Genomic DNA, 15911 nt, shown 5'->3' on the forward strand with positions numbered 1-15911 from the left:
ATCATGGACAACAAGTTCTGTGAATTTGGAGACATTTGTTCTTTTTTTGCAAAAGTTACCAGGGGGGAACCAAATATTTCAGCCGTCTGAAATAATTGGTTCCCCCTCTAAAACTATAGGACAAAAATAATTTACCAACAAGTCCTTAACTGTGTTTATTCCTCTGTATTATGATATTATTAGCACATTTTATTCCTAAAATAATGTTTGTTGTTTTTTTAATGAGAAATATTTGCCCCTCTAAAAAATTCTGTTAATAGATAAGTCATTATTTATTTTAATTATTAATTGTTTCTGTCCACACATTGTCTATATTGTCCATAGCAGAGTCTGTCTGTCTGTCTATCTATCACGCTAGCAGAACAGTGGGTCAACTTCGCCTAAACAAGTTGTTTGACCTTTCACGGTCTCCGTAGTTCCCTCGCAGCACGAGCACAGCGCGGCGGTTACGAGCGTTGAACATGAACGCGCGCTTTTTGGGGGAACGCGGCTCGACATCACAGGGGCCATAATTAGACACAAAGCTTCACAAAGGTAAAAAAAAAAAAAGAAAAAAAGCTTCACAAAGGTAGAGGAAGTGGTGCCTACCGTGTGGCTGTCCTCTTGCGCCCTCTTGTGCCTAAAAAACAACAACAATGTTTGTCTCAGTATGCCTTAGATTAGAGGTTCCCAAAATTTAATATTACCTGAAAACACTAAGCTCTCCAAGGACCATTATGACACATTTCAAAACAGTATTGCTAGTTTAAAAGCTTACGTTCACATGCGGCATAAACAAACAAACTGGCCAAAACCCATAACTCTAACACTGAGTTAGCGGTGTTGCCATCTGTGCAGTTTAGAATAAGATGGTTCCATTCCTTGGATGCTGAGATTAGTACACTTTAGTCTTGGTTCTTTGTTTGCCACACAACAACTGAATACAAGTTTGAGATAAGCTGAATCAAATTTCTTTACTGTTGCCCCGTAGAGACTTCACTGGCACTGCTTAAGAAGCCACTATCACATCCATCCACTCCAGGTTCCGCAGGGGTTCTCAAAATGTTCTCCACTGCACTTTTAATTTGAGCAGTTTACATTTGGAGCCAAGATCATAGTTTTCTTGAACCATTCATCTTTTTGGCTCTCTCTAGTTTTTAGCCTTGCATCACATTTTAGCTTGTGATGGTTAATTAACTTGTTATTTAACTTGAAAATAGTTGATGCCAAAAATTCTGTTGAGTACCACTAGAGGGATCCTGAATGCTTGTACCACAGTTTGGGAACCATGGCTTTAGACTGAAGAGGCTACAGCGAAGTGCAGGCACACATAGGCTTGAAACTCATGGTACAGATTTTGTAAATACACATCATGCTACGTCCTGATGCGCACTAACACACCCTCGTTCTGACGCCTATCAGGTGGCCATGACAACCAGCAGGAACTGTGTCAAAGATTATCCAGGACAGGATTAAAAACACAACTGGGATGCTTTTACATAGATCATATGGAGTAATTAAAAAATGTATTTTAGTCAAAATGCTTGAGATTGTGACAATGTACACAAGTTCTAAATCTCATCAATGAAGTGACATGTTACAAATCACCATTTTGCTTTAAAAACGTACATTTATTAAAGATAATAATCTATTGTTTGTCAGATCCATCCACACAGATACAAACATCTTATGGTACTTTGCCTTATTTCCCCACTAAAATACCATATGATCATGTCTGCCCTGTAACATTTAACATGAAAGACTTTTTTTTTTAAAATAAAAGCATTATTTACGTCAGCTATACACTGTAGCTGGTCTGCCTTCTTTTTTCAGCTCATGAGTCATAACATAAATGGTTTGAGCAGGGGCCACAGTCTGAATGCAAAAGGCCATCACACCAACTGTTATTACAAATAATAAAAGATAAAAAAACTAGTTAGGACCATAAAGGACCTCACATTGCTCTCCATGTGTGTTTGTAGAAGTTTTACAGCAGTTTGATCAGTATATTTTCATCAGACTTTGAAATCAGCAGTTGTACAAACCGTCAACCACAAAATCTGATCTGGTGACAGAATTAGTGTTAGGCTTGTACTCGTACCTGTAATCTAAGATCTTGTTTGTGTTAAATAACTTGTTTAAATTGCACTGACAGATGTCCGGGCCGTCTCAGGCCCTGATGCAACAAGAAAGCAGGCGATCGATCTATTGTACCATGACTTCTGAAACAAAACGAGGCTGCTGATTTCTATTTTGGGCACATTGTGACACTTCAGACGTTTGAAATCCTATATCGCTCCTAAAATAGAGCTGAAATAAATCTGCGACAGGTTTTCCTAATCATAAAACATGTCCAAAAGGTTGTTCTGGTTTTTGTGTTACATGCTTGCATGCAATCACAACTATGGAAGGGCACATACTGTCTCCTCTCCTCTTTTCTCCTTTTAGTCCTGGGGTCACTCTTTTGCAGCAGCTCAACTCTCTGGCATGTGTATATGCATGTTGGGTCTGTTGCTAGGCAACATGCATTTTGCATTTGTTAACCCCACCTCACCTATAGATGTAATTTAAGTCCTTAAATACTTTTTTCCTGCCATCTGTCACCCTCACTGTACAAACTCACTCAGCATAACGGCAGCAGGAGAATCTACTGTTTAGTCACCTTTAAGTAGTAAGAATTCAAAAAATAAGTCTAACAAAATATCTAAAGCTTTCCATGTTGAGGAAAGAAGGACTGAAGCAATTTATCATCTTGTCATTCACACTGCTTGACTTCTGACAACACCAGGATTCTGCAGCCAGAGAACTTGCCACAGTTCGTCTGAGGAGCTGCCACATTAACTTTTGTCTCCTCAAGTAAACCCAGACTGACTCGATTAGGGCTGAGGGGGAGGAGTGGACTCAGGGATGTGGCGGCGGCATGGAGAGTCATATCATGTGCTGTCAGGACTCCTTTCCTGTTGCTGAAGATAGTTCTTTCTGAGTCTGACTTTATGTTAGGGGGTTGTTGTCATGGGCTACCTCATGGATCGGGTTTCAGTCACACTCCCTCCCTTTGTGTGATGGATAAAGAGCCAATTTTTGTCATATCTTAACTTATCCACAGCTGAGATTTGAGATTATTTTTAAATTAAGATTTACTATATTGGATCCTGTTCCAATCATAGAATTGTCATATGGCTTTAGGATAAATATGCGCTGTTGACATTCTGCCACTACGTGATAAATGCTTTCCCAGTCACTCTGGGACTTAAGTGCTAATTCAAGAGTGTCTTTTCTGGGCTATAGTTGAGGGTGTATTGCTTTTGAGTCTGGGGTTGTTAGGCAACTCATGGCTGGTTCACTTTCAGTCCTGAGCTGATGGCGTAGTAATCAACGGGAAACCACCAGGATGCTTGTTACTCTCATATCAGCAGTTAACATAGTTAAGTAGCATCATTCATGTATCAGACTAATTATCATCTCTGGTGGTGACTCCCATCCCTCCTACACACACACGCACACACACACAATGGTGTTTTAGTGGAGTCAAATGGTAAACTAAAAAGGAGAATTCATCTTAAACCTGACAATATGAACTTTAAAAGAATGTGTTAAGGGTTTTCAGCCCAAATCTCTAGATTTGTCATCAAATGTTTTTGTTTTTTTAAAGATACAAATGAAGTTAAGGTCTCTGAAAGATGGAAAAGACAGATGCACGTTTGCAGATATCAATAAACTAACATACTCACACGTCAACATGCCAGTGTAAATTAGTTTTTTAAACATTTAAGATTTTACACGTGGCTAAGCTAATATTAACTGGTTAGCAATGTGTAATTTAGGATAATGTAAATGTCATTTGGTTTTCAAATATTTCACTGGAATTGAAATTAGTTCATTAAAATCTGTTTTAAAGATGTCAATTCAACCTTTTCAGACCATCAATGCTGAAACAAATTTCTAGAAAATGTATTCAATATTTTTGAGTCATTTCCTTGGAGATGATGACGCTCTGGTGGTAAACTTCAAACAGGAGATATCTTTGAAACACAACATGATCAAATGATCTTTTTCTGAAGTTTAACATAATGTGCTCGAAAGTTTGAACTTTTGCTAAAACTACATATTTCTTTCTCAGTCACAAAAAAAACGATCAAGATTTTTTTTTTTTTTTTTTTGACATTACAGCAGCTTACAGCCTTTATATTTTTAAAATATAGAACATTACAAGAAAAGAACAAACATAGCAAATAAATGATGTCTTTGGCATTATAATATTTGTCTATATGAACCAATGCAATCAACATGTTTAACAGAGTTTGACATCGTTAACTATTAGAATAGTTAACTAAAAGGCAATCAGCATTTAGTCATGTGAAACAAAACTAGAACAGAACAGTGAATGGAGTTTATTCTGTGCAGTATATACATATTTCTTTGAATTTGTGACAAAATACTTGTTTGTAGGAGGCCATTTTAAAAGTGCTGCTGAAGACAGAGTTGTTCTTTAAGATGTAATAAATGCTGAGTAGTTATTGGGCTCATAAAAGTTTTTGAGAATAAAACTTTATGAATGATGGGTTTGTAAATTGTTTTACTCTTGACCAAAAAAGTTACTTCACATTGTCTTTTGAATTACCTCAAATCTTATTTTAAATTTAATATCAGTCTATGAGCACATGCACTTATTTTTTGATGAGTAAAACAGTTGACAGATTTTTTTGGGGGGGTGTGGGGCTCTATCTTCAGTCTGGTGTCTTTTTGGGACAGAGGCCAAACAGCTGAGTTCAAACGGGAAATCTAAAAATAGGGCTGACACCACAAGCAGCTGACAAGCAGGCCGCTTTGTAATGCACAAATATGTGCATGACCACACACAATAACCCGTCCAACGTTTAAACCCATTCATACACACACAGGGTCAGTGACGCCACAGCCCTTTTTTAAAGCCAGTTTGAATTCTTTTAAGTCTGCAGATTGAAAACAGAATAGTTACTCAGCTTTTCACGTGATCATTTTCATCAGGAGAAGTGATTTCAGTTCTCAGTTTCACTTTTTATGACTCACTGCCATGAGAGGAGAGCTATCATGTAAGTGTGTGTTTCTGTTTGTCTCACAGCAAAATATTTCATGAAGCACTGGACAGAGAGTACACAGAGTGTACGTCTACAACTGATTAACATAAGCTCATTAATCTTAGTAAATACAAACATGACAATAATACAGTTGAATTTACAGATAATGAGCCAAACTTTGCTGAGAGCTGAGAGTCATCCACATCACATGCTTTAAGCACTAACAGATCACACAAGATCTATGTTTAAAACTTTAGCTTTGAAGACAGTGGCCGGGCAAAATGCATTCATTTGAAAAATGCTAGTTTCATTAAGAGTTGTCATTACGTTCAATACTAAAACACAGGGCTGTAGAAGTGACTCTTGGCAGGAGAGAGTAGCCTTACAAGTTTCAGCTGCTGCTAACTGAGTGTTTTATAGATTATCAGCTTACATGTTTGTATTAATATGCTGCCAAGGACCTCACACTTGCACACACCGACTTCCTGAAGACTTTATTCATCCTCGCTTGATTTCAGCCTTTATCTATTGATTCCTGACAAGTTTAGTTGATTGTTGCTGCCCAAAAGCCAAACATGAGCCAAGATTCATGAACATCTATCCAGCTATTAAGCAATATCAAAACATTATTCTCATTTTATTCAGGAAACCCAGTTCTCAGTGACATTTGCTGAAATATAATTAGTCATTCTCTGCGTGGCTGTGATAACAGCTTTGTGAGTCTTTGCTATGCAGACCTGTAAAGTGGCAGATGAAGTTGTGTATGTTAGAATTTATTTATATACATAAATACTTTAACACCGCTTTGATTACAGCATTTTAACACAACCAGAGTCACGCAAACTTCTAACTTACATCCAGTATCTGAAAAAGCAACGCGTTTGACCACACTCACACGCACATAACTTTCTCAAGAAGGTCACACACACTTTTTTGAGTGTGTGACTTTCATTAGGAATCTTTATGGCTCTCGAATGCATGCGTGTGTAGTGTGTGTGTGTGTGTGACCTTCTGAGCAGCAGCTTCATCAATCAAACTGTGGTGCTTCTGATGTAACATCGGGCAAACATGACTTTAAAATAACTCTTGAGCTTCTTGTATACTTTCTTGAGTAATGTATTTAATCAGTCCAGAAATGTTCCTATGATTCGACAATAAGTGTTTTAAATGGATTTTTCTTTCAGCAATGCTTTTCTTAGACTTAAGTTAAAGTACAAGTTATCATCTCTAAAGCAGATGTGTGTTTTGACTGATTCTATTTGATGAAGTGATGATTTTACATTAATAGATATTAGACTGAAAAAATTTGAACATTTTTTTTATTAGTAGGGTAATTTCTATGTGGGACACACAGACATGTTCATGTACTTTTTCAAAAGGAAATCTTGCACCACTTGGCCTTTTGCAGCAACACTATGCTGCATAGTTTTCTTTGTTTGTTCTGTAAATACAAAATGAGTGAAAACAAGCAAACAAACACAACTGAAGCTCATGAAACTCTGTTCTACTTCTTTACTCTCCTGTCAGATTGGGAGAGGTGGTGGAGGATTTGGACCCTAAATGCAGGCAGACACAGAGGAGCTCAAAAGTAATCTGAATTATCTGAAATAACAAAAACAAAATGCTGACGTGACAGCAGAAACTAAATAACACAAACATACCGACAGCGGGAACACAAGGAGGAAGTCATGAGGAACTCCAGACAGTGCATGTTTGTAACAATGAACCAGTGAGGAATGGAGGCTGAGGAACAGGTTATGGACAGAGGGTGATTCATAAGTGGACACAGGTGACTGATTACAAACAAGCGACAGGTGCTGATGGGTGTGGCAGGCTGACAAGGACTGGCTGAGGACAGGTGAATAATGACAGGGGACTCAGAGGGCACAGGGAGCAAAACTGCACAAGACCGTGCAATATTAAACACATGGATAACAAGAAATAAAACAGAATTCCAGAAACATGAAATAATAAACCTAATACAAAAGAAACTCAAAAAATAACTCAAAATACCCAAATCCTAACACTCTCCAACAGAAAATTAACTTTTTGAGACTTTTTACTAAACTAAATCAAAAAGTGTTTATGAAAATGTTTATGAAATTGTCAAAGCTTTACAATTTTTATTAGGAGATATTTTACATAGAGCTCTGAAAACAGAACATTTGTTATTGTGCAACTTTCTGTGTTTAATTTAAAAACAACAGGACGGAATACATTTAGAAACTTTGAGATTTAGTGTTTATTAGATTTAACATTTTATTTTTGATGTTCAACAAAGAAAAATGCAGTAAACTCTTCAATACATTCGGCTGAACCTTTAAACAGTTTAGTCAGTTGTAAAATGTGAAACATTTTTGTCCATTTTGCAGTCTCAGTGTCCCCTAATTTACCTAAAAGTAAAAATAACTCTTGTAAAAATATCTGTTGCTTATCTCAACAACTTGTCTTTAGTGTCAACCTATGTTTATATGTAAGGCTCTAGTTTTTTTTAATTAAAGATGCACACTTTATATACATTTTGTATATTTTAGCATTCATATTGTTTTAAGATGTAAGAAAAATATTAGAGGCATTCCCTTGATGGGGTATATTTTATTAAATGATCAAAAGAAATGTGGCATTTGATTAAGAGGTCTATGCTGAGTTTGTGACACCTTCCCATAGATACACTCATTGACTGACTCAGTCTTTTGCTCACTCATGCAATCATGAAGACAGTTGGAGACACAAAAATTCCGATCTTTACCAGCAGCTGAAACCCGAGCCTCTCAGCCCTGAACAGCTGAATTCAGGGCCGCAACAAACAAGTGGGAGAGGGATGTGTCTGAAGCTAAGATAACTGTCTAAAGAGGGCGAAGAGACATTTTACACTTTGTGTCAAAAGCCTGAAAACAACTGGTTGTAAACTTGCTGTCCAGGTAACATTACCTAAAGCCACAAAGAGTCAAAGCACTGATTTTTTAAAACCTAATTACACAAGTGGTATTTGTGAAATTTAAAGCAAATATAAATTCTCAAGTCAATAAAAACAACAACTAATGAGTTCTTATTTGGGGGATTTAAAAAAAATACAGCACAACAACCACAAAAAAACATGTAAAAGTTATCCAAATATGAGATTTATTAAGACAATAACCTGTTTATAATGCTGGCCTGAAACAGCATATTAGCACCCACATTTTACCCAAAAGGATCGATGACAGTTTTATGATGAGCAGATAAATGTGAGCCATTAAAAAATCCTAATAGATGTGGAAATCTCCTAGTTTGATTGAAAATGCTGTCAAAAAGATCAATAACTGGAAGTGACTGCTGTGTGGAGGGGTGGGGTGGTAGGAGGAGAGGGTGAATGGAGCCAGATGGGTGACACACAGGCGGGGTTGGGGGCAGGAGTGGGTGTGGATGGTCTACAAATAGTTGCTCTGAGAGCCTGGTGTCTCTTCACTAAGATTTTCCTCCAGTTGCCCAGTGAGACAGTTGGGTCTCAGCGCCGACAGCAGCTCCTTCAAACCCACAAGCCAACCGAGTGGTCAACCAGCCATGAGCAAGTCCTACTCCTCCTCAGCCCAGTCAGCCTCCTCATACCGCCGTACCTTCGGCTCAGGCGTGACTTCATCACCAATGTCAAATCTCTACTCCTCAATGGGAGGAGGCCGCGGCTCCTCTTCCAGCCATATGTCTACTAGAGTCTATGAGGTCAAAAGCGCTGGTTTCCCCTCTTATTCCAGCTCCAGAGTGTCCTCTGGTGCTGCGGGAGCAGGGTTCGGCTCCTCTACGGCACTGCGCACCTACGCCGGAGAGAAGCTCGACTTCAACCTCGCAGATGCCATGAACCAAGACTTCCTCAACACAAGGACCAATGAGAAGGCCGAGCTCCAGCACCTCAACGACCGCTTCGCCAGCTACATCGAGAAGGTGCGCTTCCTGGAGCAGCAGAATGCGGCCCTGACCGTGGAGCTGGAGAAGCTGAGAGGCCGCGAGGGGCCCGGCCGCGTGGGGGAGATGTATGAGGAGGAGATGAGGGAACTGAGGAGGCAGATCGAGGCCCTCACCAACCAGCGCGCCAGAGTGGAGGTGGAGAGAGACAACCTGGCTGATGACCTGCAGAAACTGAGGAGCAGGTGAGATAAAACAACAACAACTGAAAGTAGAAACAAAAAAGTACAGAAGCTATAGGAGTGTAGACATTTGGAGCCCTAGTTGGGACTCTTTAAAGAACAGCTTTTAAAAAAAGTGTTTTGTTTGAATAGTTTGAAAAGGCCTTAAAAAATAGTGATCGTCTTTACTTGATTTATATATAAGTGGATATTTCTTTATAATATTCTTCAAAGTTTGTCAGACTCCTAGTTAAAATCTTGTCTCCAATCATGTAATCTTCAAACTTTCTCCTATGACCTCTTGAAGGGTCACAACCCAGAGAAACTGGTCAACAATAAACAACATTATGACATTTTGTAAGATGGTTTAGGAAGCAGAAAAGTAGAACCAGCTTCCTTTTCCCTTGTGTGTTTTTGTTGTTGTTTGTTTTAGGAAAAATATGAACCTCCAGTAACTCATGAGGAATGAGAACAGATGTACATGACTGAGTGTTACAGTCCACCAGCTTCTTACAACTGGGTTTGCTAATTTGTTCACAAGAGACAAAAAGGAAAACGTAAAGAGGGAGAGTGAGAGAGAGAGAGGTTTGCAGACTCTTCAGACAGACAAACAGATAAAGTTTCAGCCAGGGAGCAGTCAGACAGTAAAAGGAAAAGACAGATGGAAAAGAACAGATGGAAAAAAACACTTTTTTCCTGTAGCGAGTTTACTGAGGGAGTAGGATTAAAAACAGTCAAAACCCCAGTAAGATGTCCACTGCAGAGAGAAAAAGACGGGCGGTTTATATTCGTATCTACAAGGTCAGTTCTGTAAATCCGGGATAATTCCATAATGCCCCTGTGTGCACTATCACTCACATTAAAGTGTGTATTAAAAACCCACTGCACCACACTATCAGCTTCCACTTCACACACACACACACGCACTCAGCACGCAGACAAACTATAACTCTTCGCTCTGTTTATCAGCTCTCTTTGAGCAGCTGCCTGAAGCTGTGAGCGAACCGTGCCAGAGCACTTGCTGCACCCGCTGAGATCAAAATCCACATGCAAACCTCCTGTCTGCTCGCAGCCGCAGTGCATGAAGACACACACACACAGGCATTTCTATCGAACAGATTCATCAACTGCCATGTTTTAATCCTTCAAAGGTGACCAGCCATATGCATTTAACACCTGTGTTGCCTGCAAATGTGTCTGTTTGCAGGTTAGCGGAATATATTTTCCGCTAGTTAAAAAATGCTAAGTTTGGAAACAGCAACAGCCAAGGGCAAGCCTCTGTTCTCAACATGCTATTACCCCTCTGACAGTGTGACAGCAGCTGCACCATAGCTATAAGGCTGATAGAGCAGTTGTGGAGGTGTGTGTGTGTAGTTAAGTGGACTTTAAATAGAATTCAGTTTGTGTCTATTCAGTTCTATTCTTAAATGAAAAGGAAGTCTGGAACTGTTCACTATAATCTTTTCTTACTTCTGTCCTTTTTACAGACTTCAGGACGAGATTCACCAGAAGGAAGAAGCTGAGAACAACTTGTCTGCTTTCAGAGCCGTATGTATTAAAATTTCATAAAATTCACTTTTTTTTAACATATCAGTTCCTCCTTAAAGCTTGAAGTAAAATAAACGCTCCATTTCATTCCATTTCTTCTTTGTTTGCACTAAATCCAACTTGTTATCCTTGCACTTCTTTCTGTTTTACTTTTTATTGACAACATATTTTGTGGGGTTTGTTGTTGTCTCCAGGATGTTGACAGTGCTACTCTGGCCAGGCTGGACCTGGAGAGACGTATTGAGAGCTTGCAGGAGGAAATTGCCTTCCTCAAGAAGATCCATGAAGAGGTCTGCATATCTGTTAAAATACAGCAATACTCTTGCATGAAACATAAAATTGCATTTTTATGAGTTTCTAACTTAGCGTTTGCTGAATTATTTGGCAAACTAACAAGCAGTTTTGTGATATTAAATCAGTCTCTTCAAACACGCAGCTCTTAATGAGATAAAATGCTTCACAGTCAAACACCAGTTGATTTGAAATCACAGTTTTTATGCCCTTTTATGTTTTGACATCCACTTTTCATGTCTGTGCAGAAAGTTAAATGGGTTCTCACAGAGAAAAATCAATATGTGCACAGAAAAATCATTGCACATTCACTCATGGACACCAATATCAATAATCTGAGACACATGTCAGCACAACTGAGGTCCCATCTTGCCATCTTGTCTACTTTGTCTCAACTTTGACCTTTCAGAAATGCTGAACTGCTGATTGGTTGAAAAAGTATGGCAGCTGTTGTGCAGCACAGGAAAAGTGTGTGTGAGTGTGTACATGAGTTCGAACAGATGCAAAGCTATTTTAAACTTTGATTGGACCAGTCGACAGCTGAGTGCAACCAAAGCTTTAAAAATGTTAAACTTGTGTCTAAAATGACAACTTTGGCATTTCCTTTTAGCTTGTTAAACGCCCACAGATCCATTTGTTCTTTCTAATTTTACCTTCATTTATTTTGACAAATTCCTTCTTGTTTGAAATGAATCTCTTCCTTCTCCGGACGCCACGCAGGAGATCAGAGAACTGCAGAACCAGATGCAGGAAACTCAGATCCAGATCCAGATGGACATGTCCAAGCCCGACCTGACCGCTGCTCTGAGGGACATCCGCATGCAGTATGAAGCCATCGCTGCAAAGAACATCTCAGAGGCTGAAGAGTGGTACAAGTCCAAGGTAAAGTCGGAGCGGACATACATGTGAGCTCAGGCCTCTGTTTTATTCACCTGTTGCAGTATTAAACCCCCCTCCCCTGCTGCTTCCCAGGTGTCCGATCTGAACCAAGCTGTGAACAAGAACAGTGATGCTCTGCGCCAGGCCAAGCAGGAGACCATGGAGTACAGGCACCAGATCCAGTCTTACACCTGCGAGATCGACTCTCTGAAGGGCACTGTCAGTATTTTGTGTACACTCCCCACTGATACTTTTGCTCTGTTTTCAGACGTGGCAGCAGCCTTTTACCCTCATCTCTGCTTTCAGAATGAGTCTCTGATGCGCCAGATGAGAGAAATGGAGGAACGCATGGGCCGTGATGCTGCTGGTCATCAGGATGCTGTTGCACGATTAGAGGAAGAAATTGCTAAGATGAAGGTAACAAGCAAAAAAGACGGCAGGAAACAGACTCTGTTTTTTGTTTTTATTTCTCGAAATACAAACAATCTTATCAACTAATATTACATAAACAGTATTTCTGGTCACCATAGTATGTGTTTGGAGAAAACTTTATTTGAAGCAATGAATTTGATCTAAAGGATGATATGGCTCGCCACCTGAGGGAGTACCAGGACCTCCTGAATGTGAAGATGGCCCTTGATATTGAAATTGCCACCTACCGCAAGCTGCTGGAGGGAGAGGAGAGCAGGTTTGTGCTTGTATTGCTTATCTTTAAACATGGCTGAAGACATTTTTTAATGCTATATGGCCTTTTTTTCTTTTGGCCATTTATTGTAGTATATATGTGAAACTTTTTCATGTTACGTTTTCTTCCTGCAGGATCACTTTGCCTGTCCAGTCTGGCTATTCTTCCATTGGATTCAGAGGTACCAGGAATAGTACACTTTCTTATTTTGCACATAAATACCTGAGCAATTTGTTTCACGTTCCAGAAGAGTCAATCGGAGGGATCAAAAAGACTAATTATAGCATGTGACTGTATATGGTAGATGCTATTTTGAGGGAATTGCACAAAGGGCATCTGCAGTGGCACATTTTGCCCACTGTGTGGGGATGTTTGATGAGTCAAAAACCTTTGTGGCCACAGGTTTCACAGAAGGAAACATTAATAATCACACATCTTAGCCTCCTCATTTACTGTCAGCTATTCAAATGTGCAATAATTCCCAGCTTTCTATGGAAGCAAAAACATCCATAACAGCTCTTTATTTTCAATAGTGAGAAGAAAATCTCTTAAATACATCACTGTTTATTTCACAAGTTTTGTTTTTCCATTTGATATCTTTGAGTCATAAAGTACAGAAAGTCTTATTTTTGCCTTATTAACTTATCAGCTGAGCAAGTTTCATGATAGTATCTTTTAGTTTTTGTAACCCTGCTCCCTTTCCGTGAAAACAACGAGCACCTCGGGAGGCTGTTTGGTGATTGTCAATTATAGTCCAATTAGCCTCCTCAGATCAATAGTGAACTAATATCAGTGTCTTCAAACTGAATTAACCCACTGTAACTGAAGAAAACCTTAATATATGAGCTTATTAGGTAAATGCATTCTTACAGAGACCAGTCCTGAGTCCCAGCGCTCATCAGAGGTTCACTCCAAGAAAACGGTTCTCATCAAGACCATCGAGACTCGCGACGGAGAGGTTTGAGCTCACACACATACAGACACACAAACTTTAAAACCATACAAAACCTTTACTTGTTTGCAGGTTTTTACATGCAAAAGCGCCCAAGCCGTCGTGTAAAAGAACCCATAAGATATCAAAATGCTTTTGCGACAAAATCCTTTTCATGTATTGTATTCTAGATGAAGTTTGCCATGAGCCAGGGTGCTAGTGCTCAGTGTGTAAGTTTGGTTCTATTGTCCCACCTGCCTTCTTGTTATCTACTCACTTTACAAGCAAACTAACATTAGAAAAAACACTTGTTTCTATATTTAATGTCACATTATAATAATATTAAAATGGCACCACAAAATTATCTCCTAATAACTAATGTAGTATTTAAGTTATACTTGATTTCTTGTAGTTGGAAGAATATTTGCTTAAACACTTTAATCAAAGAGCAACACTCTGCAATATTGGATTCCTCGGACAGCTTCACTTCGCTGCACAGCACTTTACTTCGATTCGAACCTGCAGAAATTAGGATTATTTGGTCACATTTAGAGAACAATTGATATGGATTTTTAAAATTAAGTTTTCATTTATATTAATCCACTGTCTCTCCTTTTTTCAGGTTGTCAGTGAGTCCACACAGCACCAGCAGGACATCATGTAAAGAAGCAACATGAAATAAGCAATAATACTATTCAGAACAAACGTTTAAAAAATTTCCTATCACTATCATGAGAATATATAAGCTGAGCCAATTTCTAGTGACAGAAAACAGGATGAAAACTAAGTTATACATGTGAATACAGTGACGGGATTGATGCAGGCGCAAAGCCTGGATTTAAATGGAGGTCATTCCAAGAGTTCAGTCTATACTCATGTCACTTTCTGTTTCCCAAAAAGCATCAGACTATGTAATACTTTTACCTATATTCACATTAAACAAGGCTTACACTGCTGTAAAGCTTTATTATGATGATGGTCAAAAGTCAAACTTCAGTGTGTATCTCCCTAAATCTGTCAACGTACACATATATGACTGAAGAGGATATTGATCAGGATGGGCTATTAGTGCTGCTGATTCAAAGAAAGTGTAAAGTTGGATAAAAAAAAAGAATACCAGAAAAAAAAGTGTCATGTTTGAAGTTTGAGCTGTATAGCAGGTGCTGGTTGTTTCACTGTATGTTTGAGGGCAACACTGGTGTGCTGTTTCACTTCCAAAAAAAAGAAAAAAAAAAACTTAATAAAAAACATTTGTTACCAGTCTTTCACTTGAAATCACCTTTTTACTTGATTTTGTAGAATTTGGAACTTCAAATCTTTAATGTTTGAATTTTGTCCATGTAATTTCTGGTAAAACCTAAATAAACTACCTTTCTTGTTCAAGCGCAAAACTCTTCTGCCAACATTTATTTCTCTTTTATTCAGGGAGGAGAAGTTGAAACAATCAGTACCCAGACTGATCTTGCTGTGGAGAAAAGTGAACAATGGTTTGCTAATGAGCTGTCTGATCAGGCTTCTGTTCCAGCAGAAAGCAGATTAAAAGAGCAACAAGACTCGCAGTCTGTGCCATTTGTTTTTGAAGCCACTGGAGTGAAAATGTCAGCAGAGTTGAGGAAAAAAAAAGAAGAGTGAGCATGAAGAGGAGAGGACATAAAAGAAGCCGAGACAATAAATGAGCATTCAGCAGAGAGAGGAAGACAGAGAGGGTGGTGCAGGGACAAAACAAGAGAAATGGTAGGGACAAATATAATGAAAAGGTTATCTGGGCAGAAAGATGCCAGAAGAAGATTTAGAGAGAGAAAATTACACAGAATATAATAAAGGAGCACGAAAAGGAAAGAGTGCACTGGCTATTCTAGTAATTAGCGGAGCCGCGTTGCTCAGAACTTTCTGTTCTCACCAGTTTCTTTGCAACTTCTGTCAAAAGGCAACAGTTTCCCAGTCATTATGCAGTAGGTCAACAGCAAAGGGCAGCACATTCATCTGTTCTACTTCCTTCAAATGAAGTCAGCTCACTTCTGTGATCTCTTCTTCCACTGAGCTCCCTGTCTGCAATCCTGGAAGCTTTTTACATGAAAACCTCTGATAGTTTGATTAGATTTGTACTTGGCAAACTAAGAGGAAAACTTTGCTCGTGGGTTTAAATGCCCTGTGGCGACGTAGCCAGACATTTTATGAAGTTTTAGAGCGCAAATGTAACTTCAAATTTGTGGTCACACGAGAACTCATCGTGTAAATCGGATGCCATGTTTGTTCATGCATCATTCTTTCTCTGCAAACAAGGAAGTTATAAATAGGAAAACAAGACACTAACTAATTGCTTTTGATATTTATTACATGAAAATTTTAAAATTTTAGTTTATTTTGATATTTTGTAATGATTTTTTTTGCTTTAATTCCATGCTGTTAATTGAGATAAGTAGAAAGATGACATCAAAACT

At 38.8% G+C, this 15911-nt stretch overlaps 1 protein-coding gene across 1 annotated transcript; it reads left to right on the forward strand.

The window, feature by feature from the left end:
* Positions 1-8921: 8921 nt before the first annotated feature.
* Positions 8922-14850, forward strand: LOC108240425 (desmin; the record flags this gene model as incomplete). Its single annotated transcript, XM_017423888.3, is given in 10 exon segments — positions 8922-9160; positions 10624-10684; positions 10879-10974; positions 11696-11857; positions 11948-12073; positions 12161-12271; positions 12433-12542; positions 12674-12720; positions 13412-13497; positions 14093-14850. Coding segments are annotated over 10 exon segments (1080 nt in total), but the record flags the coding sequence as incomplete, so codon positions are not given.
* Positions 14851-15911: the final 1061 nt, after the last annotated feature.

This window comes from Kryptolebias marmoratus, linkage group LG6 (assembly GCF_001649575.2).
Source record: "Kryptolebias marmoratus isolate JLee-2015 linkage group LG6, ASM164957v2, whole genome shotgun sequence".
NCBI lineage: Eukaryota > Metazoa > Chordata > Actinopteri > Cyprinodontiformes > Rivulidae > Kryptolebias > Kryptolebias marmoratus.